We start from the raw sequence: 22,777 nt of genomic DNA, 5'->3' as shown, positions 1-22,777 counted from the left end.
AGCCACAACTTCTCTGGGCACCCTGTGCCAGGGCCTCGGCACCCTCACAGGGAAGGATTTCTTCCCAATCTCCCACCTCTGGCAGTGGAAAGTTGTTCCCACTTGTCCTGTCCCCCCATCTCTTGTCCCAGGTCTCTCCCCATCTCTCTTGGAGCCCTTTAGGCACTAAAAAAGGTTCTAAAGTCACCCTGGAGTTTTTCCCAGGCTCAACACCCCCTGCTCTCCCAGCCTGTCTCCAGAGCAAAGCTGCTCCAGCCCTCTAATCACAGAATCAGAGAATCATCCAGGTTGGAAAAGACCCCCCCAGACCACTGAGCCAAACCTGTGGCTAATTCTCACCCAGCCACATCCAGTGCTTCCTTGAACACCTGCAGGGATGGGGGCTCCACCACCTGCCTGGGCAGCCCCTTCCAGTGCCCGACAACCCTTTAAACGAAAAAATTCCTCCTGATGTCCAATCTGACCCTCCCCTGGTGGAACCTGAGGTCATTTCCTCTCCTGTCCCTTGTGCTCTGTGAGCAGAGCGTGACCCCCAGTTGGTTTCACCTTTCTGTCAGGGAGCTGTAGGAGTGAGAATGTCCCATCCACTCAGCCTCCTTTTCTCCAGGCTGAGCCTCCCAGCCCCCTTGGCATGTCGGGGTGTCAGTCAGGCACAGGCCTGAGCAACGCCTGACACTGCTCTCATCCCAAAATACATTTAAGTGTCATTTCAGACAGCCCACCAGGTGTGCTCCGAGGTTCTGGGCAGCACAGGTCACATCCCAGCGCTTCCGTGGCCTCGTGTGTTGATAATGGATGGTTTTGGCAATACCAGGCCAGACTACCCGTAATTAGGCATTGTGCCCCACTTTCTGTAATTCTATAATTCTGTGATTCCTGCACAGGTTTAGCACCTGGAGGAGGAGAAGACACGGGCTACCTGCTGAGCCGAGGAGACTGTGCCACCAGCGGAGAGCCAGAGGACAGGATTGTCCAGCACTTGGCAGGCATTTCCCCCAAAGCACCCCAGAATGACCCCAGCCGCTCACCTGCAGCTTCAGGCCATCCCCGGGTGCCAGCGGCACTATCCCAGCCTTCGGGATGCCATTTCCTCACACAGCCCTTTCCCAAATCGTTCCACACTACCATTGTTCTCCGCATTTTTCTTCAATGACTTTTCCTTGCCTACCACGGGGCCTGGGCTCTTAACCAGTCTTGCAGGGACTCTCTGTCAGGAGCTTTCTTAACATCAAGAGAAAACCAGCTTCCACTTAGTTTCCTTTGATCAGGAGCCAAGAGCATTTTGTCAGCCAAGGCAGACAAAGCACTTGGAGCGCAGAGCGAGAGCCTGCAGCTAGATTATTGCACATTTCCCGGTTTTATTTGGATGTAAATACGGCATTAACTCTAGGAAGAGACCGATATCCGACCCTGCCACCAGCAAAGCTGCACACACGAGGTGTTATCAGGTTCCTGCTCTCATTTCAGAGGGCAGCTCCTGATCTGATCTCAACACCAGCCCAAACTGAAGCCGTGCCAACATATATAATCCATGTCACTGAGACAAAAATCAATCCCTCCTCCTGGAGAAAAAGCCTGATTGCAGCAAACTCCAAAGCAGCCACGGGGAATTTTTGTTTCTTCGAAGGCATGTTAGTCTGGCACTGCTCATCCCTTTTTGTTCCTATTCCCCACTAGTATCTCTAGGTCAGGAGCAGTTGTGCAGGACAGCCCACTGGATCTGGAAATGCAGAGAAATAGGAAACTGCCCCTGAGGTCATTTGGGATATTTTCCAAATGGAACTTGGATTTAAGGACTGGTCTGAGAAGCAAAGGTATGGGGTGGGATGTAGAGTCTATAAGAACTGCACAGCCAAGCAAATACAGGGTTCAGGAGCTGGTTTGCCTGGCTAAACCCTGTGCCACCAAGGAAAATTAATTGTGGTTACACTCAGTGTGCCTAATTAACACCCAGAGTGAGCAGTAATTTTATTTCCAAAGCAGTTAAAAGCTGCCTCATGTTCAGAATGTGCAAAACTATGGGAATATGTTTCCCAGACAGATCCATCCCTTCAGAAAAAGCACATTTAGCAAATAAAATGTCACTGAGGAAACCCAGCTTCAGGCTGCTGTGGTTTGCCTACAAGTTTATACAACACACCACAACGATGGAAGGGTTTGGTTCTCTCTTCTGAGGGAGAAGAGAAACCCACACAGCCCTTCCCAAGGAAATGCTCTGCCAGGCCCCAGTGTGATCTACTACCAGGGACTGGAGTAGCAGCTCATCCCTAAAATTACTACTTACAGGTATAAAAAGATTTTTGCACTTCCCAGCCCTCTTCAAAATGCCTCCAAACCCCAATATTCACCTTAAGAGCATCACAGCCTCCACCCTGGGTAACTGGAGCAGTAAATCTCTGGGCCTTTTCCTCACTGTTTACTCATATCAGCAGAAAAACAACATTAAAATACATTATTATTATAATATCAACCACATTACACTGAGCCAGTCTCCCAGCAGCATTTATGCACACACAAGTTTGAGAAAGGCTGTAGAACTCACCTTGGCTGTCAGAAATCAGGAATATATATCAGAGTGACAAGGCAAAGGCCAGTTCCCAGAGGGGATGGAAAGAAAGACTGAGGGATGCTCCTGTCCTTCCAGCTCAGGGTGAAGCTGGACACTGATGTCATCACAAATGCCCTGCCAAGGCTCTGCTGGCCTTTGGGGTGAGAGCAGATATTTATTTCGGTCTGAAGAACTGCAAAAAGGACAAACGGGTGAGGTCTCTGGAAAAGCTGAGCAAGAGAAAGAAGGTTTCTTGAAAAAAAAACATCAGTTTGGGCCGATGCCAGCTTCCCAGACAAGAAACAGGATGGTGATTCCTATCAGAAGAGACCCCCTGGGTTGGTTTGAGCAGCTCTGGATCAAAAAGTAAAACAAGCAAAAGAGGAGAGATGCGATGCTGTGGCTGCGTGTCCAGAGATTATCCCGTAATTTGGTATAATAAAGCCTCTTATCCAAGGGGATAAGCACAGAAGCCGCTCCACAATCAGCTCACTACCGAGGCGGAGTTTCTTATCTCTGGGGAAAAAAAGCCTTTTTAAACAAAGTCAAACACTCTGGATGAGTAATTCCAAGGAGATGGTCAAACACAAACACATAAATCGCTGTTTTCAAGGAAAACTTTGTGCTGAAGGATCCGGTTATAAATTCACTGACGTGCAGTTGCAAAGACCTCGCCCTGAGCTCAGTGCCTTCACTCGGAGCTCAGATCTTCACTGAGCTCCGTCCCGCTCTCTCTGCTCCGCTGGGCACGGCTGTGCAATCATTTCTGAACGGAGCCATCCCGGGAGGTTCAGCCCCTTAAGGGCAGCACAAGCAGCAGGCACGGCTGGCTCAGCAGAGGCAGCGGCAGCTCTTCCCCCTCGGATCTGGGGTGAGGATGCAGGCAGCGAGCCCGAGCATCCCGCTCCCCGGGGATGGCGCAGAGCGGGACGGGAGGCTGCGGGGCAGGCAGCCAGCAGGGCTGGCAGCCACGGCACGGACACACATCCCCCCGGGCAGGAGCAGAGCTGTCGCACACCCCACACGCTCCAGCTGGGCCGGAGGTCGGAGCGAGGTCAGGAATCCCGCAGGCGCCAGCGCAACGGGGACAGCAGAGCTCTCCCGGTTATTCTCCCGCTCCCAGATCTTCCCCCGCCAAAAATCAGGCTGACATGCAAAGCCCATTGCCAGGCTTTAAACTTAAAACAGTTTTTAGCCAGTGACAACCACAACTCCCTTGCTGCACCCTTTATCCTCCCGCTGACCCCTCGCTGATCCATCCCCCTGAGCCCGGGGCTGCTGGATGCACACACAGAGATCCTGGGAGTCGCAGCCAGCCGGGCTTTTACCATCATCGCTCAGTACAAACACATATTAAATCCAACACAGCTCCCAAACCTGTGTCGCAGGAGAGTCTCCAAGTCTCTTAACTCATTCCAGCTCTATCCGCTGCTCTTTACACGGAGTTTTGCGAGGCTCCCAGGCGGTTCCTGCGGGGCTGTAATGAAGTCGTGACTCTGTGTGTGTGAAGTTCCTGCTGGAATTTGTAGGCAATTAATGTTTCTGTGGTTTCACAGGCAGCAGGACGAGGACTGTATCTGCTCCAACACCTCCAAAACCTGCAGCATCTCATCCCCTACACCAGAAATCATTGTCCCCAAGGCAAAACAAAAACCGGAGTGGGAGCGATCAGGACCCATTTGACTGAACCCTGTTTGGGTTTGTAACATTTTCCGTGTGCCAGGAGTGATAATGGCCTGTGAAAGACGTGCTTTGCCCCAGGAAAAGTACTTGACAGGAGTATTGGAGGCTGATGTTTGATGAGTGCTGGGAAGTTTTGGGGATAAACTGAAGGAGATGGGAAGGGATCTGGCTGGAAATATGGACAAATTTATCCTGGATGGGACAGTCAGACATGGGAGGAACAGTGCCATGTGTGTGGAGTCCAGGCTCGCAGAATCCCAGAAGCATTTAATCAGGAAAAGGCCTCCAAGATCATCTGGTGAAATCTTCAGTTGTGGTACTGGGGAAAACTTCTCAATATTCTGATCTTTTTCTTGTTCTTGATATGGTTTTTCAGTTGTAACCTGGATTTTATAGGAATGGGAAGTTTTGTGCCTTCAGGCCATCCTAGGCAGCTTTTATATCAATAAATATATTTAAATTGCTGTGTAATCCCTAAAAGCATATTCCTGAGTATTCCAGAGGCACTTCCCAAGGAAAGTGTGAGGGTTTATCAACAAGCCCACTGTAAATTCCAGTCGGGAATCCTGGGTCAATGAATCACAGCAGCATCATTCCTATTTTATTATTACAGACACACACTTATGTACACACTCCATTTGTTTTTCCATGTTAAATTCCCTGTGTGTGCACAGCAGGATCCTACTGGTGCTTTTAATGAATAAATATGTAGAATTAATCTGAAATTTTCTCTAAATGCAGCATATTTGGAAAGTTACTTCCAGTGTTTTCAAGTCTGAAATGTATCAGCATCACGGTGGTTTGGAAAATGAGCACTGAAGGAAAGAAAAATGAGGGAGGGAACTCAGGATCTAGGGAAAGGCAAAGAGCAAAGAGTAAGTGAATCCCATCCCTCATGAAAAATTAATTCTTAGAAAAATGAGTTATTATAAAACACAAGCCATTGTTAATTAGATCAAAGAACATAAGTGACTCCAGCAAGAATTCTGGCCTGACATCTGTCCCAACAGGATTAATTTAAAATAAACATCAGGAAGAATTAAATAAATCAGTCCATTTGTGCCTTCTCTTGCTCTGGACCATGGAAGACTGAGGCTTTCTGTTAAAGAGTGAAGAAAAGGGATTTTTCCCCCCTCTATCAATAAAAAAATAAAAAGTGGCATTATTTCCAGATTTTAGAAGAAAACTGATTAGGAAAGTCAAATTACAAGAAAATTTGCTCAAATATTAGGAAAAAAATGGGTTGGGAGCAAGGGGTCTGCCGCTGGAAATGGGGGGGCTGCTGCCTGCCTGGATCCTGGTTTCTAGACCCACACATATCCGTGGGGCTGCTTTTGGGATATCATGTTCCTGAGACAGGGAGATCCCATGAGGAAATCAATTCCCATGGGGAGTCTCAGCTTTCATCTCGCAGGGAGGCGAGAACAAAACTCAACCGTGCTCGTTAACATGCCATATAATTCCCTTTTTATAGACTAATTATCTGATGTGCTATGAATCCAATCCCACTCATGGATCTTTGGCTGTGATAGAGAGAAACACCCCCCAGCATGGGACAGGGAGAAACATCTGATTGCTAAATCACCCTCACTCTGAGCAGTCCAGAGTCTGCTCCTTGAGAAATCCACCTCTGCAACCCAGGGCATCAGAGGATTCTGTTTCCTGCTAGAGGGGGTCATTTGTGTAGAAGGAAAAAGAGGGGAAAAAGGGATTAAATGGAGGTGAGGGAACATTCTGTGATCTGAGAGCACAAACCACTGCACAGGCTGACTGGGATGTGGTGGCTAGAGGCACCTGCTCTGCTCCTTAAATCCAGGTTCAGGGACCACCTCAAAGATGGAGGAGAAATCAGAGCCAGCTCTGTGTAGCACAATCTCTACGTATTAAAAAGAAATAAAAAACAGATGCTGCAGACACAAAGGAAACCCAGGGAATTTGCTCTGTGCCCTGAGCCAGGTGCTGAGGAACAGGAGAGTTTACCTGTTGCAGAGGAAGAAGGGAATTTTCTCACCAGCTCTTCCCAGAGAACTTGATTCTTCCAAAACCACGACATTCCCTGTATGGGAAGCAGAAACGCTCTGGGAACAGTCACAAACTGCTTCTTTGTGGGAAATCTGGCTGCCTTTCTGTCCTTTTCTCATTTATGGAGTGCTAAATGCTGCCAGGTGCCATCATCCCTATCCCAGCTTTTGTATGGACTCTTGCAGTCACTGCATCCCTGCTCAGGCAGCAGCATGGGAATAGCAGTGAGCACAGCTACAGAAAAAACTAGATTACTGATGAAGTTATATGATTATTAATTACATTATTTATGAGTGCAGAGAAAGCAGGGCAACAAAGCAAATTCCCAACAACCTGGCTCGCTGTGGAAGCTCCCAACCCCGCTTTGCACCATATCCTTTCAAAAATCCCTCTCCACCAGAACAGCTTGTTTGTTGTTTTCTAATGCAGCTATTCCGGCTCTCCTTCCGAGAGCGGAAGAATATTCCTGGAGAGGCAGGTTTTTTCTAGCCCTGTTAAATTGATTTGCTCTTAAGAATCACTGGGCGGTCGAACCGCTCCGGCTCCGGCTTGTTTGTGCAGAACACTCTGGAGAGGTTTATAGAGATATTAAAATTAAATATGAAGTCATGGAATAAATGGGTCCTCCATTCAGTGTGCCTTGTAAATCCAGTTTAAATGGCTCCCTTTATTAAATATCCTTTCCTCTTAAAAATGGATTAACTGCTCTCGCCGGAGGCTCTGACGGAGAAGCTGTCGGATCCCTATGGCAACACCGTGCTCCAAGAGACCCCTCGCTCCGTGCCAGCCCTTTGGCTTCATCCCAGTTCAGGTATCCCTTTTATACCATCTCCAATTATTAACCATCATCTCCCACTATTAATTACAACCCTAAGGCTGGCACTGAGCTGCAACTTCAACGCTGCCTTAAGTCCCATCCCACAGGGAACGCGTGAATAGAGGTTGGATGCCTTTACCAGCACACCTGGCAGTGCTCACCTGATTCCTCCTCTGTTCCCCTGATTTTTGGGCCTGTTGTTTTCCTTTTGTTCCCACTTTTGGCCTCAGTCTCTCACACTGCCCAGCACCGCTCCCAGTGGCCCTGCAGGGCTCTCAACATGTGTTCCAGACCGGCGTTTGGAATTTAAGGTAAATTTGTGTATAAAGGGGTAATTTAGGTGGAGTTTGGGGTTTTGCAGGAGGCTGAAGCAGTACAGTCCTGGCCAGTCCCCACGTGGCCCCTCACAGCTCCCTTCCTGAGGGCCAGATAGGAATTACCTTTCTGCCAAGGGCTTTATCACAGCAAAGAGCCTCCAGGAATGTCCAGCTTGATGTTTCCAGAAAAATGGCTTCCTGCACTGTTGCTCCAGCACCCTGAGGTTTTGGGCACAGGGATGCAGCCGTGGCAGGAGCAGCAGCTGGAGAAGAACACGAAAAGCTCGACCTCGTTTTTATTCAAGTTTGAGTGACACAGGCAGTGCAGGAGCCATTCCAAGAGTGGCTCTGTGAGGCTGCGGCTGCTTTCCCATGGCTGAAGCCTGTGCCAATGGAGCTGGGGGCTCCCTGTGCTGCCACTGCAGCATTTGGAGCAGCATGGAGCAGCAAGAGCCAACGCTGGCACGCAGGGATTAGCAAGCAGTTATCCATTATCTCCCCTCAAGCCCCCAGCTTGGTGAGCCAAGTGTTTATATCATATGGATGGGGTGAGAAGGGCACAGTAAAACAGGGAATTGCCCATGCTCAGGTCCCTGCAGCCACCTGGTTAAGGGATGTGTATCCCTTTTCCCTATGTGGCACCAACCCTGCCAGGGCTGGTCCTGCCACTGGTGATGGGACAAATCCCAGCCCCTGCACGGCTCCTCCATCAGCAGGGACAGAGCTGGGTGGGTGCTGGAGCGCTCTGTCACATCCCTGTGACAGTCCCAATTGCTCCCATCCCTTGGCTCGCAGGGATTTTGGCACAATTACAGCCAATTATAATTAGTGGCAGTAAAGCTGCAGTTAAATGCAAGCAGGAGCTGGTGACTTTCTCTCCAGGTGGGAAGACACTTCAGCCAGTCCTGGATGCTTCTTTGGATCTGCTTGGCTGGGACACGTGGGGAGTGAGGTGAGGAAACCCCAAGAAGGCTCCCACAGCAGCACCAGGAGACCAGCTGGCCCTTTCCCTGGAAAAAAGAGCTGCTCCAAAACAGAACAAAGAGCCACACCAACATCCCTGAATCTGCAGGACACTGCTGTGCCTCTCAAAGGATTAATTCCCAAAGGTCAGATTCACTTTTCAACAGCTCCCACCCTCTCAGTATGCTAATCCTGGTGCCCAAATCTTATCCAAAACCTCTGGAAGTGCCCACAGCCCCAACAGCTCCTTCCCAGCACCCCAAGTGCCTCCTTCTCCCTGCAATTGGCACAAGGCTCTGTCACCTTTCAGACACTGCACAAGGAAATGAGGGAAATGGGACACAGCAGGTTGGCTCTGTCAGGTACCTGAACCACTGCTGGTCATCAAAACCTGCCAGGGGACGCCCAGCTGACCAAAGCTGGGCAGGATTCCAATGGCCACACACCTCATACTTTCCAGCCGGTGAGCCCACGCCTTCCTGATGCATGGGACACTGCAAGGACAACCTGTGGCCAAAAGGACTCTGCCACAGTGGCAGCAGAACATTCCTGGCAGCATCAGTCATAATGCAAGAGCAGTTTGCTGAATGGCAGATCCAGGAGAGCCGGATACGGCTCCGCACGCCTCCCTCGGGTAGCAGATTTCAACAGTAAATCCAATTTTATTTGACATTAATCCCAACTTTTCAGCCCGCCACAGATTATCCTTTTGGTGACAGCTCACCACGCAGGAAGAGTAGGGATGGAAAAGCTTTTTCTTGGTTGTCTTTCCAAGGGACTTCTCTGAGGGAGCATTGACACCCAGGTAAGCACCAGAGCCAGCTGTGGGTCATGCACAGGGGACAGGTTTCTGCTGCATTTCTGGCACCCACATCACTGATGGCTCCCAGTAACTAAGCCACATTAAATCCAACTGGAAAACCTCAAATTGGTTCTTCAGCAGAAATCCCAGGCCACGGGGTTGGGAAGATCATGCTCAGTGACCCCACACCAACCCACAAATGTACATGTGCATGGATAAGCTCCTTCCTCCCCTTGGGAGGAAAATTCCCAGAGGAATTCACTTCATTATGGTGGTTTCCTTTTTCAGGAATTCTCCTGGTTTGATCTGCTTCTCCATGTCTGTTCTTCCTGCAAAAAGCTGTGCTGACAAGGCTGGAAGCAGGATGCAAAAGGCAAGGATCCTCTAGCAAAATCCCTAATCCTAGGAAGAAATTCAATCAGGGATTTAAGAACAGGTGTGATGCTGGCAGGGCTGCAAGGGGACAGGGACTGAGCAGCCCCAGCTCATCCAATGGGACCATCTCAGAACCTCCTGCTCAAGGTGACCTGGGAGTGAAAGCAATTTTTGGAAAGATGCAGCCAGGGTCCAATGGATTATCCAAGGGTTATGGATGCAGTTCTGCCATGCCCAGCTCATCTGCACTCAGTCCATAAGCCACATGTGCCCCTCGTTCCCTTCTCTGTAATTAGCTAATTCCATGTCAGACATTACTATTTCCTTCTGCCCATTTTGTTCATCCTCTCCCTCCCCAGGTGGGCAAGGGCCACAGCCCCAGGAAGCAACAGAACATCTCAACATGGAATGGGAACAATGAAAGCTGAGGAGGAGGCTGTGGACAGCTCCAGAGGAGCCATGGCTCAGGACTGTGTGGGAATGGCTGTGTCACCATCCAGAGCCACAGGAGCTGCTCCCCTGACAATGAGTGTGCAGGAGCCCCTGCACGTGCCTGTGCCTTTAGCCTCGCACTCCCAAGCCGTGTTGCTGGCTGGGAGCATTCCTGAACAGTTCTCACCTGCATGTGGCTGCAGACATTGCCATCAGGTACTCCCGATCCCATTATCCTGCTCCTCGCTGTTCCTCAAGCAGGTTATTTGACTCCTGTCTGTTCTTCTCCCACTTGGAATCCTTCTGGCTACTTGGGATGTCTGTTTAGATGGCTCAGCCATTACACCTATCCTCAGGGTGCGTGTGGCACTTAGTGCCATGGGGCTGGGACACTCAGATGGCAGAAGCTGGTGGAGACAGCACTCCAAGCGAGATGTTTTTCCAAAGCAACATTCCTAAATGCTTCCTTCAGGGTTCCTAAAGCCTAGCTGAGACAAGATCTGCCATCACCACCTGCCCTGCCTGAACAGCAGAGACTCAAATATTCCACTGACAGCGGCTGTCAAGAGCAGATTGGAGAAAAGTCAGTCAGTCCCTGCCTATCCTGTTGCCACTTGCTCTATTTTCATGGAAAACCCAACAGATCACTCATCCCACAACCCTGAGCACCCACATCTGCTCCCAAACACTCCTAACTTCTGCAACCACCGGGTCCAGGCAGGAAGTTCATGCAGGAATGGGAAGAACAGTCCAGCACTGGTTTGTTTTCTAAATCAATACGATTTTTCAAATTTATTTTTTAAGAATTACTTCTAATATATCTTTCTCACAGAAGGAGGGAATAGGGAATGTTCTCATTCCATCTGTAAACAATGAAATACAGATCTGGGAAACCAGGGAAGAGACACAAAAAAGTGCATTTTACAAAATTATCAACTAAAATATATTTTACATGTATTACGCTTCAATTTAAATTCTACCGACTGCATTTTTCAGTTTCAAAAAATATTTCCATATCTAATAGATTAAAAAAGCAGGAAATCTTTTCATTAGGGATAAGACATTTCAGTTCATTTACATGCTGTTTGCACAACAGCATCAGCAACCATGATGAACCTCAATGTTCATGGCCTGAAGCAGTTTCAACATGAGAAGAGTCAGGTTTGTCCTCTCCAGAGCTGGACCGGAGCCCATTACGGACCCAGGGCAAGGAGAATTTCCTTGCTACCTGGAGAGGAGCCAGGACAAGGTGGAAGCAGGGGGAGATGGGGCTGAAGGAGGAATTTTGGTGAGTTACTGTGGTTCCAAGGCTGGGTCTCACACCTGGGCCCAGCTGCAGCAGTGCTCAGGCTCACCCGGTCAGTGGCTCTTGCAGTATTCCGTGTCCAAAGCGCTGCCAGGGAGAAATGGCCACAGCAGCTCACCTGCTTCAGGTTCAGGGGCAGAGGAGTCCCCATGAAGACAAACACGTGGATTTAGGGGTTCCCATCACCTTCCACCCACTGTGGGGTGCAGCTGCTGTGCTCCCCCCATGGCCGGGCAGCTGCCATTCCCTCCGTGTCACTGGCAGGAGCAGCTCCACTCCTCCAGCATTCTCCCTCGCTGCTACAGGGGAAAACTACTTCATATCCTCCCCCAGAAGCATCAGAGACCACACTCTCCCACTGCCTCCTTGCACCCCTTCATCCAAATGTCCCCAAAGTGCCATCATTTCCCACCCCAACACAGCCCCACCAACGTCATTCCAAGAGACCCCCAGTGCCAAGCGAATTGTTCAGGAGAGATCTGGGCAATCCCTTTGACACCAACAGTATCTTGAGGTATAAGTGAGAGAAGATGCTTCACCTGACAATTCTTGCTTACACACCTGGGATCCCCCTTCTTGGAGCTGGGTGTTCTCCCTGGGCTACGCAGGTGGGAATAGACAGGAATTTTCCAGCAGGAATCATCCACCAGCTGCAGCGAGATGCCCACCCTCTGCGGTGGGTGCCAGACCTCATCATCCCCTCAAGCCATTGCCTTCGGACACGTTCCCCTCTTTGGTATGTAGAGCAAATCTCTGGAGAACTCCTGTGTGCCTGAACTATTCCATGCAAGGAATTGGATGCCATGGGTTTTCTCTCCAGGCCCGGCAGGTGTGCGGCCACTGGAGCAAGGTGACAAGCCCTGCGTGCCCAGGGAGTACAGGGAATGCTTCCACTTGTGGGACATTAAAGCAGAATGGACACTTCCACCATGAAACACAAGTTTAGAAGCCTCAAAAGACTGGGAAAACGCAGATCCCTCGTTTCAGTGAGCGGCTCCAGCCAGCAGGAATGTGGGTGGCACGGGGTCGGTTCTGCTGTATGTTAGTGCAATCTCGGGCTGGGCTCCCAGCCTGGTGCAGTGACTCCCCAGGATGTGACACTGTCCTTTGGTTTGCTTTGGGATTAACTCCAAGTTAGCATTGAGATAAGCTAAGGTCTGTCTGGGATCTAAGGTCTGTCTGGGATCTGTACAGGTAAGGCAAGAGGCAGGACCTGCAGGGCTCGCATGGTCCACATGAACCTTTCCCGATGCTCAGGTCCTTTCAGGAGCCACGAAGCCACTTTGGTGAGCTTGCTTGGACACCGGGATGAGTTTGCAGGGGGAGAGGCTGCTCATGGCTTCAACAGCACTCCCAGGACCAGGACAGTCACATGGGGAAGGAATTTTAAAAATCCAAAAACACACCAGAAAGCAGTTTGCCACTTCCCCCTCTGGCTTCTTCCCACTGCAGACACATGGGAATAAGCACGGTCTGTAAAGGACATTACAGGAACCAAACTGCGAAGAAAGAGAAAATCCAGGGCCCCCTCAGCCATCAGAGGAAGAGCAACACTCAGAAGAGAAGAGGAAACATGGTTCTCCCCAGCAGAGCCCACTTTGTGAGCCCCAAGCTTCCAAGTGATGCATGCCAGTGAGTGCTGGGCCTTGGGAATGGGGCACAGAATCCTGTGGGCTCGGTTAGGACACCTGGGACAGGACCAGCTCTAACCCTACACTGGGGTGTGACACCTGCCACCTTGCCAGCTCACTCTGCTCCACCATGGAGCAGGCTCCAAGGCGCAGTCTAGGTGGTGAATCATGGAGCAGCGAGGTGAGGGGAGGGAAAAGATGAGGGAGAACAGGGGTCACTTCTTCCCCTGATGGAGCGACAACTATCCAAGCATGACACAAGGCCACTCTGCACCCAAGCAGCTCCCAAAGCTGTATTTCAAAGAAGCTCTCACTGTGGGAATCCTCAGAGTATGTCCTGCAGGACCAAGGAGACTCTCCTGTGCTATGCCAAGAACTGGGCTCAGTTCAGGGCCCGAAAGCCACGACTGTCCCAGCCAGACTCAACAAACACTGCACTGACACATCCCTCCTGTACCTTCCCACCTTTCCCCCAGCCATGGCTCTGCATTGCTTCCTGGCTTTTATCCCCTGCAAACCCTCCCATTAGATGCAGCTCTACATACATATATAGATATAGATTTACTTATGCAAATCCCTATATCTATATACATATATTTATTTTTTACGTATATATTTTCATTTATGCTTTTAACGAAGTGCTGTGCTTTCAACTGCTGCCTCCCTCCATGGGCTCCGCTCCTCGCGCGCTCCCGAGTCCCAGGACGGAGCGCTGGGGGCTCCCACCTGCAGCAGCAGGAGGTGGGTGGGAGTGCTCAGGTGTTCCCAGGCCATGGGCGCTCCGCTCCGGTGCCGCCCGCTCCCGCCGCGCTCCGAAGGAAGGGCTGTGCTACTGCGGGTTCTTCAGGATGCGCCCGTGCCTGAAGTCGTAGACGTGACGACAGAGGAAAACCAGCTCGGGGTCCGTGTCCTCGGGCACCTTGCGGTGCAGAGGGGTGGAATACTCCTCTGAGGGAGGAACCATGATGGTTTTCCTGCCCGGGATCCCTTCGACTCGACGCTTTGCCAAGGCACAAAATCTGCGGGGCAATCACATTGGAAGAGTTATCAGAGGATCCTGGAATGCTTTGGGTTGGAAGGGACATTAAGGCTCATCCAGTCGCACCCCCTGCCATGGGCAGGTACCTCTCACTAGGTTCCACTTTCCACTAGTCCAGGTTGCTCCAAGCCGCATTCTTCCCAGCCTTGGACCCTGCCAGGGATGGGGCAGCCACAGCTTCTCTGGGCCAGGGCCTCACCACCCTTGTAGGGAAGAACTTACTCCTAATATCCCATCTATCCCTGCCATTTGGCGGTGTGAAGCCATTCCCCCTTGTCCTGACACTCCAGGCCCTTGTAAACAGACTTTCTCTATTTTTCCTGTAGGCTCCCTTGAGGTACTGGAGGGGGCAATTAGGTCACTCCAAAGCCTTCACTTTTTTCAGGATGAACAATCCTGAGAAATTCTCTGAATTCTCTCAGTCTTTCCTCATAGGAGAGGTGCTCCATCCCTCCAATCAACCTGATGGCCTCCTCTGGGCCCGCTTCAACAGGTCTGTGTCCTTCCTGTGCTGGGGACCATGAACTCATTCCCTCTCCTGCTGCCTGTGTCCTGCTGGCAGCCACAACTGCAGCTGCTGGAGGATAAGGGGAAGGGAAGGAATGTGGACAAAGCTTTGTTCAAAGAGAACTCCTGCAGGAAGCAACACAACTTTGTATTTCCATACTGGTGGATATCATACAGCACCAAATATGATAGCAATTAACCACCTTGTTTTTATTGCTTTGGCCTCATTTTTGTTAATTAGTCCCCAATAAATGCTTATGCACCAATGTTTAGGAAAACAAAGAATTCAGGATGCCTTCAGGGAACATCTCTCAAAGGTGACCTAACCCATAAGAGTGTGAAAAAATTCCTGCCAGCAGCTGTTCCAGAAGACTGGGGTGTTAGAATGGAAAGGAACTGCTTTGATCCAAAGCTTGGAGATGGGGGGCTTTGTTTGGTTTGCTTTGTTTGATTTGTTATTGTTAGGGTTAGGTTGTTTTTTGTTGTTTTTTTTTTTTCCATTTGTTTGGGGGTTTTGTTTTAGTGTTCTCAAAAGGAAGTTTAAAATTCAGCTTCTAAAGAGTTTGTATAAAAGTTTGTTTTTAGAAATTCTAAGAGCAGAGCCCTGGGCAAGGAGCAGGCTGAGAGGAGGCCTCGGGCTTCCCCTCCATGGCAGGGCTGCACAGACCACGAGATGCACCCAGCAGAACTGAAGAGATTTCAAGCGCTGGTCTGCATTATGGGCTTGTGCCCATGCAATTCCTATTTTCCTTCAGCCCTGTGTATCCATCACAGGATGGAATATGGATGCTGGGAAGTTCTTACTGACAAAGCTACAATTCAATCAGTAAGAGCTCAACTATAACAGCCCAAGTCACTGCTCCAAAGGATGCTGCTGCCAAAATCCCAGGATCTGGTGTCCAGCATGAACACTGGCACTTGTACCAGCAGGTTTTTGGGTAGTCTGGTACTTGTGTCCCACAAGGGATGGATATATAGGACCTCTTCCTAGCTCACTTAGTTTTTAGGTCCAAGTTCCATGCTCTCCTGCACACCTGTTCCTGTCTTCCTTGAAACCACATGCAGTGGTCATACAAGCATCAATATCTGGGAGTCCCTTGAGAGGACCACAAGAGGCTGGGGAAGGGTTTGGAGCACCAGGAGTGGCTGAGGAAGCTGAGGGGGATCAACCTGGAGAAAAGGAGGCTTGGAGGGACCTTCTGGCTCTCCACAACTCCCTGACAGGAGGGTGCAGCCAGAGGCTGTCAGGCTCTGCTCCCAGGGAACAAGGGACAGATTGAGAGAAAGCAGCCTCAAGTTGCACCAGGGGAGGTGTAGGCTGGATACTGAGGAAATTCCTTCAGGGAAAGCATGGTCAGGCCTTGGAACAGGCTGTGGTGGAGTCACCATCCCTCTAGGGATTTAAAAGCTGTGTGGATGTGGCACTTGGGAACACGGGTCAGTGGTGGCCTTGGCAGTTCCAGGGGAACATGTGGACTCGATCTTAAATGTCTTTTCCAGCCCAAACCATTCCATGATCCTATACAATCCAGACATGCAATGGATCTGGAGCGGGAGAAGCCCCCAGCCCGCAGCACAGCAAGTGTCACTACCCCAGCTCCAGCCACACCACAGCCTGCAGGGCTGGGACAGCTGGGCTGGCTGGAAATGAGCAGGATGAGAAAGGCTGGAGGCAGGGGGAGGTTTGGGATGTGCAGCAGGTTCAGAGCTCCACCTACCTGCAGTACTCCGCGAAGGTCAGCACGTAGCACTTCTCCTCGATGCAGGCGACGCTGTTCTCGTCCTGGTGCCGCGACGCAAAGATCTCATTCTGTGCGAGGAGGGGAGGGGACAGGTCACCCAGCTGGCCTGGAGCCCCAGGAAGCCCAGCCAGCTCTACACCCTCACCCACCCAGAGAGAGAAGGGCAAACTCTGCACCTTCACCCATCACCTTAACGTGGAGTCACCAAAGCATGCCCATGGTGAATACTCCTCACAGCCCAGGCATCTGCTGTGTGCTCTCTGCACCACATTTTTACCCAGCAACAGTGAGCAAAGCACCGACTCTCTCCCACCATTTCACCCTGCCCAGCACATTTTGTGAGACCGAGTGCCCCAATCTCACATGGATTTCCAATGTCACAAAGCTCTTCAGCAGCAAGGCTGTGGCTGGCTGCACCCCCCGGTCTCCCCTTTCCTCCTGGATTCTCTAATCCATCTTTATATCAAAACTTAAGGAAAACCCTTCTTGTCCAATCACTTCCTCCTCCCAATTCAATTAAAAAGGCTGTTTTAGTGGGAGAAGACAACAACCTTTTTCAGAATCATGGAATAGAATCCTGGAATGGTTTGGGTTGGTAGGGACCTTAAGGATTATCTCATTTTAGCCGCTTGCCATGGGCAGGGACATCTTCCACTAGACCAGGTTGTTTCAAGCCGCATCCAACCTGGCCTTGAACACATCCAAGGAGGAGCAGCCACAGCCTCTGTTGGCAAACCTCTCTTCAATTTTTCCCAGAGAAATTTAGGGAATTTTGCTCTGCAGCAGGCAGGATTGCACAGGGCAACCCGGACGGAAGAAGAAGAGAAGAAGTTGGGAAGTGCTGAGAAGAATTTCAAGTGTGGTTAGATCAGCAGAGATGATCTCTGGGAACACAGGTGCCCTGCACAAGTCTGGAAGCATTCCCTGCAGGCTCCATTTCTGCTTTGCTGGAAGCAAAAACTCATAAAAGGCTGAACATCTGGGGACAGGGTTGATCAGGGACACTGGGAATGCCACACCTGCCTTCTGCACCTTGCAGTTCTGCTTCACTCCTCGAGTCAAAACTACCTGAGTCACCCTGGCAAGCCTGGCCCAGCCCTCAGCCCAAGCTCTCTCTTGTTTGAAGAATTGTGTAATTTAAGTGGGTTTGCAAAAACCTGGCTTAATTCCTCCTGACATTCTCCCTGGACTGAAATGCAACCGGATACACTCACCTTTCATTTATAAAGTGCCACATTTTGGTTTAGAAACTCACCTGTGCCCTGCAAATAAGGCAGTTACAATTCCCTGGATGCTCCTGAGCCCTGCTCTCAAACCCTCCCTCCCCTTTTATTTAAAAAAGTAATAGAAATTAAGAAAGCACCGAGTGTTTAAAATTGGGTTGAATGCAGCAGTGAATTCTTCATTCCCAGTTAAAACCAGCTTGTTCTGTCACCAACACAAGCCCAAAGCAGAGCAAGGCGTGAAGTCACAGTGATTCACACATTTTTTCCTTAAAAAGCAACTCCATTATCCTGGCACAGCATCCTCAAGTCAGATTTTAGTTCTCATCATAAACCTATGCAGGGCAGGGATGATGCATCTGTGTTTCTGTACAAAACTAACACGTTTTTGGAGTTTAAGAAGCAGATTAAGGGATTTATTAAAAGGCAGCACATGACACAGGCACTCCAGTTTCCTGCAAAATGGCAGCAGGAGCTTTTGCATCAGGCTCTGCAGTCCTGTAGGAATTAGAATATGTTTTTGGAAAGGTGCCTGATCTTGATTCCGTATAAACTTATTCTTCCTTATTCTTAAAGTAACAGTCAAAATTACTTTTTACTTAATATGTGGGATTTTCTCAGATTAAAGGGAGAAACATCACCGGTTTCTGTTAGAGCCTCCAGGAAAGGAACCCAGCAGCTTTTTTAAGAGCCCAGAGTTTCCCCACAGGACAATAAATCTGGGGGAAAAGCCCAACTATAGGACACCACCACTCAATACATCTGCCAACACCTGCATCACAGCCAAGAGTGCTCCACTGTACTCGGCTTGAAGCCACCCAGGAATGCAGGGAGATGCTGGGGCAGTCCCCTCGTCCTGCAGGAGCACAGACAGCCTGGGATGCCCTGCCCCATCCAGACTCACCTGGTGCATGCTGGGGTTGCGGCCTCCCTGAGTGTGCTCCGGTCTGTAATACCACAGGAGGCTCATCATCAGCTCCCCTGCAACAACACAGATTAAAGCAAGTCAAGCCTCAGTTTTCTCCAAGTGCTTCCCCACTCATTCCCCGCTTCCTCCTGCTGCTCCATCCCCTTCATTCCCACAGTGCTCACGGAGAGGCAGCTGTGGCTGATAAATATTTCATGCTGAACTAGGTGTCCCTTTGTTACAGCAAGAAGCTGCATGGAGTCGGTCATGTTGTTTTTCCACTACACCTTTGCCTCCTCCTACTTAGGTTACAACATCCCAAGGAAGTCAGGCACAAAAAACTCCCCAAAGATTCAAAAATCAAATGTTTCCACCTGAAAAAAGAATCCATTCAGCACGCATACTGGAAAAGATGCTTGTCCAAAGGCAGGAACTTGCAGCATTGATTCTGAGGTTCAGGGCAGAATTGCTGTTGCACTGACACAGCCACAATGGGCTTCACCACACCTCGATTTATGTCCTTTACACAGAATTTTTGGGGTTTATTTTCCCCTCTTTTAAGCACTACCTCTACTTTAAAGCATTTGGCTCAGTATCCTTGGCTCAGAGATTGCCAGTCAGACACCAGATCTCACCATAAGTCCCCACAACTCCCATCCCCAGCTCTACTGGGGTCCATCAGAGCTGCTGCAGAAGAGCCCTGTTCCCACCAGCTCCCAGACCAGATGTTGGATTGAAGCAAACAGCAGCTCCCCCGATGTTTGAGCAATGAAATAATACGGCAGAGGGCTGCTAAGACGGGCACTTGGCAAATATTATGTGCTTTCACATCCAGGAAGATTTCCATTTATCAGCCCCAGACGAGTGATTAAGGAGCATTCCAGTTCCTGGAACAATCCAAATGGAAGCCACGGCGCTAATCTCCATCAGCCTGGTACCCTAACCAGCCTGCTTCTCTCCCGAGATCCATCCCTTCCCTGCTTCCAGCTCACTGTCAAGCACACACACTGTCCTGGCACAGTACCTGTCTTGGGGTCCTCCCAGAGGGCGGAGATCTTGGCGACGTAGGGCATGGATTTCTTGCGGGGCCCCGATTTGAGGAGCACGGTGTCCCGCACCCGGATGATCTCCCCGTCCCTCTCCACAGCCTGGTAGCTCTTGCGCACGGCCGGCTCCGGCTCGTTCTGCACACACAGGAACCAAAACAACCCCAGTGAGCAGGCAAAGGGCGACTTCGTGGTTCTCCTCCATGTGCTGGCAGTGAGGAGCAGCTCACCAGGGGGACAGCACATCTCACAAAAGCCCTAATTGCTGAAACTGATACTCTTATTTCAAATTAAAACACACTTGCTCCTTCTATTCTGCAGGCAAAACCACAATCTTCAGGAAAATCACCTTTCCACCTGCCTACCTGGACAACTGCTTTTCCTTCCCATTCAAAGGCATTAAAAACTAGGCTTGTTTTGAATGCTATTTCTCTGATACAAACATAGTAAGAAAACCAATAATATATGAAATATTTGACATAAGCAGGGCAGGGAGTGGCAGGGAGGCCGTGGCACAAAGCCTTCCTTAGCAGGACTGCCAATGATTCCTTTGTACCCTCTGACAGTACAAAATAATCACTTTTGGGACTATTAACCAGGGGTTTATGGTTTGCTTTTGCTCTGAGTTTCATTTCAGAACGCCTGAGCAGGAAGGTTTAGCCTCCTGCCAGATCTCCCAGGCAGGATTGGAAGCATCTTAAGGAGATTAACGCCTCGCTGCTCCTTTGGGGTGTGACAGCCTGAGGGATGGATGCACAAGGCCACTCTATGGCCTTGACAGGCTTCATTCTGGCACAGTCCTTGACACCTGGACACAGTCCCAAAGGCTAAAGCTCTAAAACCTGCCCTGGCTGCTCCTCTCAGCAGCCCAAGGTTGTGCCATCACACCAAGCAGCAGCACAGATCCTGTCTGGACCACAGCCCTCCTTCCTCCTGACATCTACTGCACATCAATGCCTTGTCCCACCTTCCCAGACACCACGTGGGGCCCATTTCAAGCTCTTATGCTTTAATAAGATGAAGGATATTGCCTTCTCTTGCAATTGAAGTGGACTTGACTGGAGCTAATTGAATTCTCTGGCAGGAAATCTCCCATTTTACAGGAACCAGTCTCTGCCCCTGAACACAACAAATGGGAAAGTACAGACAGGAAATCCCTGGAGAAGCAACTGGCTGTGCCATTATACTGGTTACAAGAAAGGGGATTTTGGGTGCTAGAAAAATTCCACCTGGGAGCCACTGTGTGTCTCAGTCCTCTGTGCTCTGGGAGATCCTTGTGGGGCTACAGACACTGTGAGAGCCACCTTATGAGAGCTGCCTGTAGACTTGCCCCTTATAATTGAGGCTACAACAATCCTCAGCTTCTCAGACAGGTTTGCCATACCCAGGAGAAAGTAGCTGGAGGATGATGCCTGTAGGATGGACTCCCACGTGCCTCAGAGGTGCCACCCTCGTACATACCGGAGCCGGGAGGATCCGTCACCTTTCAGCTGAGGCCAGCACAGGAGCAGCAGGTTCTCCTCCCCTCCCAAACCACACCGTGCAAGGTAACACCAGGGCACAGAGGCAACAGAGCCTGCAGTGCCTCTGCTCCCACTGGAATTTCACCAAGAGGTTCTAGACAGCACCTAGTGACCATCTCCAGCTGGAAGCGAGCCCCAGAACTCCCAAGCCTTCATGCCTGGAGGTGCACAGGCAGCTGTCCCTGCCCAGCCCCAGCACTCAGACACCTACCACGACGTAGACAGCCTTCTCGCAGGCCGTGCCCACGGGGATCCAGCCGTTGGTGGCTCTGCGCCGGCTGATCCGCTGCTGCTTGGGGTGGGAATGGCCCCCCGCCGCTTTGCTGTTGGAGGCGTGCAGGCAGCCTGGAGTATTCCGCAGCCCGGACTTGGAGCCGCTGGGGGGCTTGGAGCTCTGAGGACATTCTCGGGCCATGGTCTGAGGGTCAGAGTTGGGGGTCTGCAGGTGAGGAACGGGCTCTGCAGCCGGCGGCACGCTGGGCACGGGACATCCTGAGAGCGGGTGGGCAGGCGACGCGGGGTGTCCTGCCACCGGGATTGTGAGGTTCAGCTGGTCCAGAGACTTGCAGCCTTCTAAGGGAAGGGAAGAAATGAGTCACGGATCTCATCTGGAACATAAAGCAACTACACAGCCGGGACTGTCCCGCACCACGGCCGCTTTTCCCTGAAATCCCCTTTATTGCATTATAGCTGTAAAGACTCTTCAGGCTGTAATTTCGTTTTGCACTGTCACTGGATTGTAAAAGCAAAGCCATTTCCGAGCCTGCGTGTTCCAGTGCTCCGCCGATGACACTGCACCACAACAAACCCATCTGAATCCCAAGTAATGCCAGCCAGGAATACACACAAGGCTGGCCAGTGTCCAAAGCAGTTCCAGCCTGTCAATATGTATAATAGAAATAAAAGGCTTATCGAAACAATGGGAAGGATTAAATCATACTGCCAAAAGCAGCCAGCTTCTTTCAAAAAGCCAAATTCTACTAATCAGGGAAAATTGAGAAGATTCTCCAAATTAAGTCCAGAAAGATGAAACAAGGCGGAACACAACCACAAGATGCTGCACCCTCAGCAAAACTGTTCCCTGCAGCAGACACAGGAGCCTCAGCAGGTTGGAATTTGGCTGACACTGCCTCTCAGAGCATCCCAGAAATTCTTTGCTCCGCTCAGGAGTCACAAACAAGCCCCAACCTGGCCAATGGAAGAACCAGTTGTAATTACGTCCTATCAGCAGGAAAAGAGCTCCTGGACCAACATATGATGCACCCCTGTACCCTAAACCTGAGACTGTGCTTTTTGAGGTGACCAAAGGACAGCTCCAGTCAGGGTCCAGGAGATGCCTCAGACCAGAGCTTACAAATCTGAAGGGAAAATTCCATCCAAAGCCACACAGCTCCAGCCAAAGAACTGCTGGTATCCCTTAAAGAAACAGGAAATCATTCACTCCTGCCTCCCCACCTTATCCTCCCTAAGGGCTACAGCCAAGCCACTGTGGAGCTGTGAGTGCAAGGGATGCCACAGATCATCCTCATCAATCAAATCAACCAATTAATCACATCAACCCAAATGCCACAGGAGCCCCCCAAGAGTGCCCAGCCATCAGGATGCAGGCACTGGCAGGCACAGGACACATGAAGCAAGGAATCACCTCTCAGGTATTTTGCTTACAAAAGCAGCTTTTGAGCTTGAGCTAGAGCAGAATGAAGCTTCACAAAAATCTCTACTGAACGTCAGTGCCCTGGTGCAGAGCTGCTCTTGGTGGCACCCCTGGGACTCCTTCCTTGGTCACACGCACTTCCAGCCGCTCCAAGAGCACTGGCACTAAAGTACCTCTCACAGCCTGTCCCAGCTGCTTTCCACCACATTGCTTTCACACTGCCCAAGATCACAGCCCAGT

The 22,777-nt window shown here is 50.4% G+C and overlaps 1 protein-coding gene and 1 long non-coding RNA gene across 5 annotated transcripts in view; both read right to left on the bottom strand.

Moving 5' to 3' along the window:
* Positions 1 to 1,336: 1,336 nt before the first annotated feature.
* On the bottom strand, positions 1,337 to 7,825 carry LOC147652383 (uncharacterized). 2 transcript variants are annotated; one of them, XR_015288496.1, is made up of 3 exons: positions 7,511 to 7,825; positions 6,212 to 6,287; positions 1,337 to 6,107 (listed from the first exon to the last, which is right to left on the bottom strand). It is a non-coding gene; the product is annotated as an uncharacterized LOC147652383 (long non-coding RNA). The 2 variants fall into 2 exon arrangements; XR_015288495.1 differs by having other exon boundaries at positions 1,337 to 6,287.
* A 5,651-nt stretch (positions 7,826 to 13,476) lies between these two features.
* The window catches only part of BAHD1 (bromo adjacent homology domain containing 1), a 32,726-nt gene continuing 23,425 nt past the window's right edge, over positions 13,477 to 22,777 (bottom strand). For 2 of the 3 annotated variants that reach the window (XM_086894619.1, XM_086894618.1), the window contains 5 exons: positions 21,095 to 21,456; positions 19,339 to 19,498; positions 18,312 to 18,388; positions 16,161 to 16,252; positions 13,477 to 13,915 (listed from right to left, as the gene is read on the bottom strand). In XM_086894619.1, the coding sequence (XP_086750745.1) occupies positions 13,726 to 13,915; positions 16,161 to 16,252; positions 18,312 to 18,388; positions 19,339 to 19,498; positions 21,095 to 21,456 (881 nt within the window). In that variant the 3' untranslated portion in view covers positions 13,477 to 13,725. The remainder of the gene's footprint in view (positions 13,916 to 16,160; positions 16,253 to 18,311; positions 18,389 to 19,338; positions 19,499 to 21,094; positions 21,457 to 22,777) is intronic. The other variant, XM_086894620.1, reaches the window with a different exon arrangement.

The sequence above is a fragment of the Cyanistes caeruleus genome, chromosome 6 (genome assembly GCF_971803275.1).
Source record: "Cyanistes caeruleus chromosome 6, bCyaCae1.hap1.1, whole genome shotgun sequence".
NCBI lineage: Eukaryota > Metazoa > Chordata > Aves > Passeriformes > Paridae > Cyanistes > Cyanistes caeruleus.
Note: the sequence above shows the minus strand (reverse complement) of the source record. Positions and strands in the feature narration are given on the sequence as shown.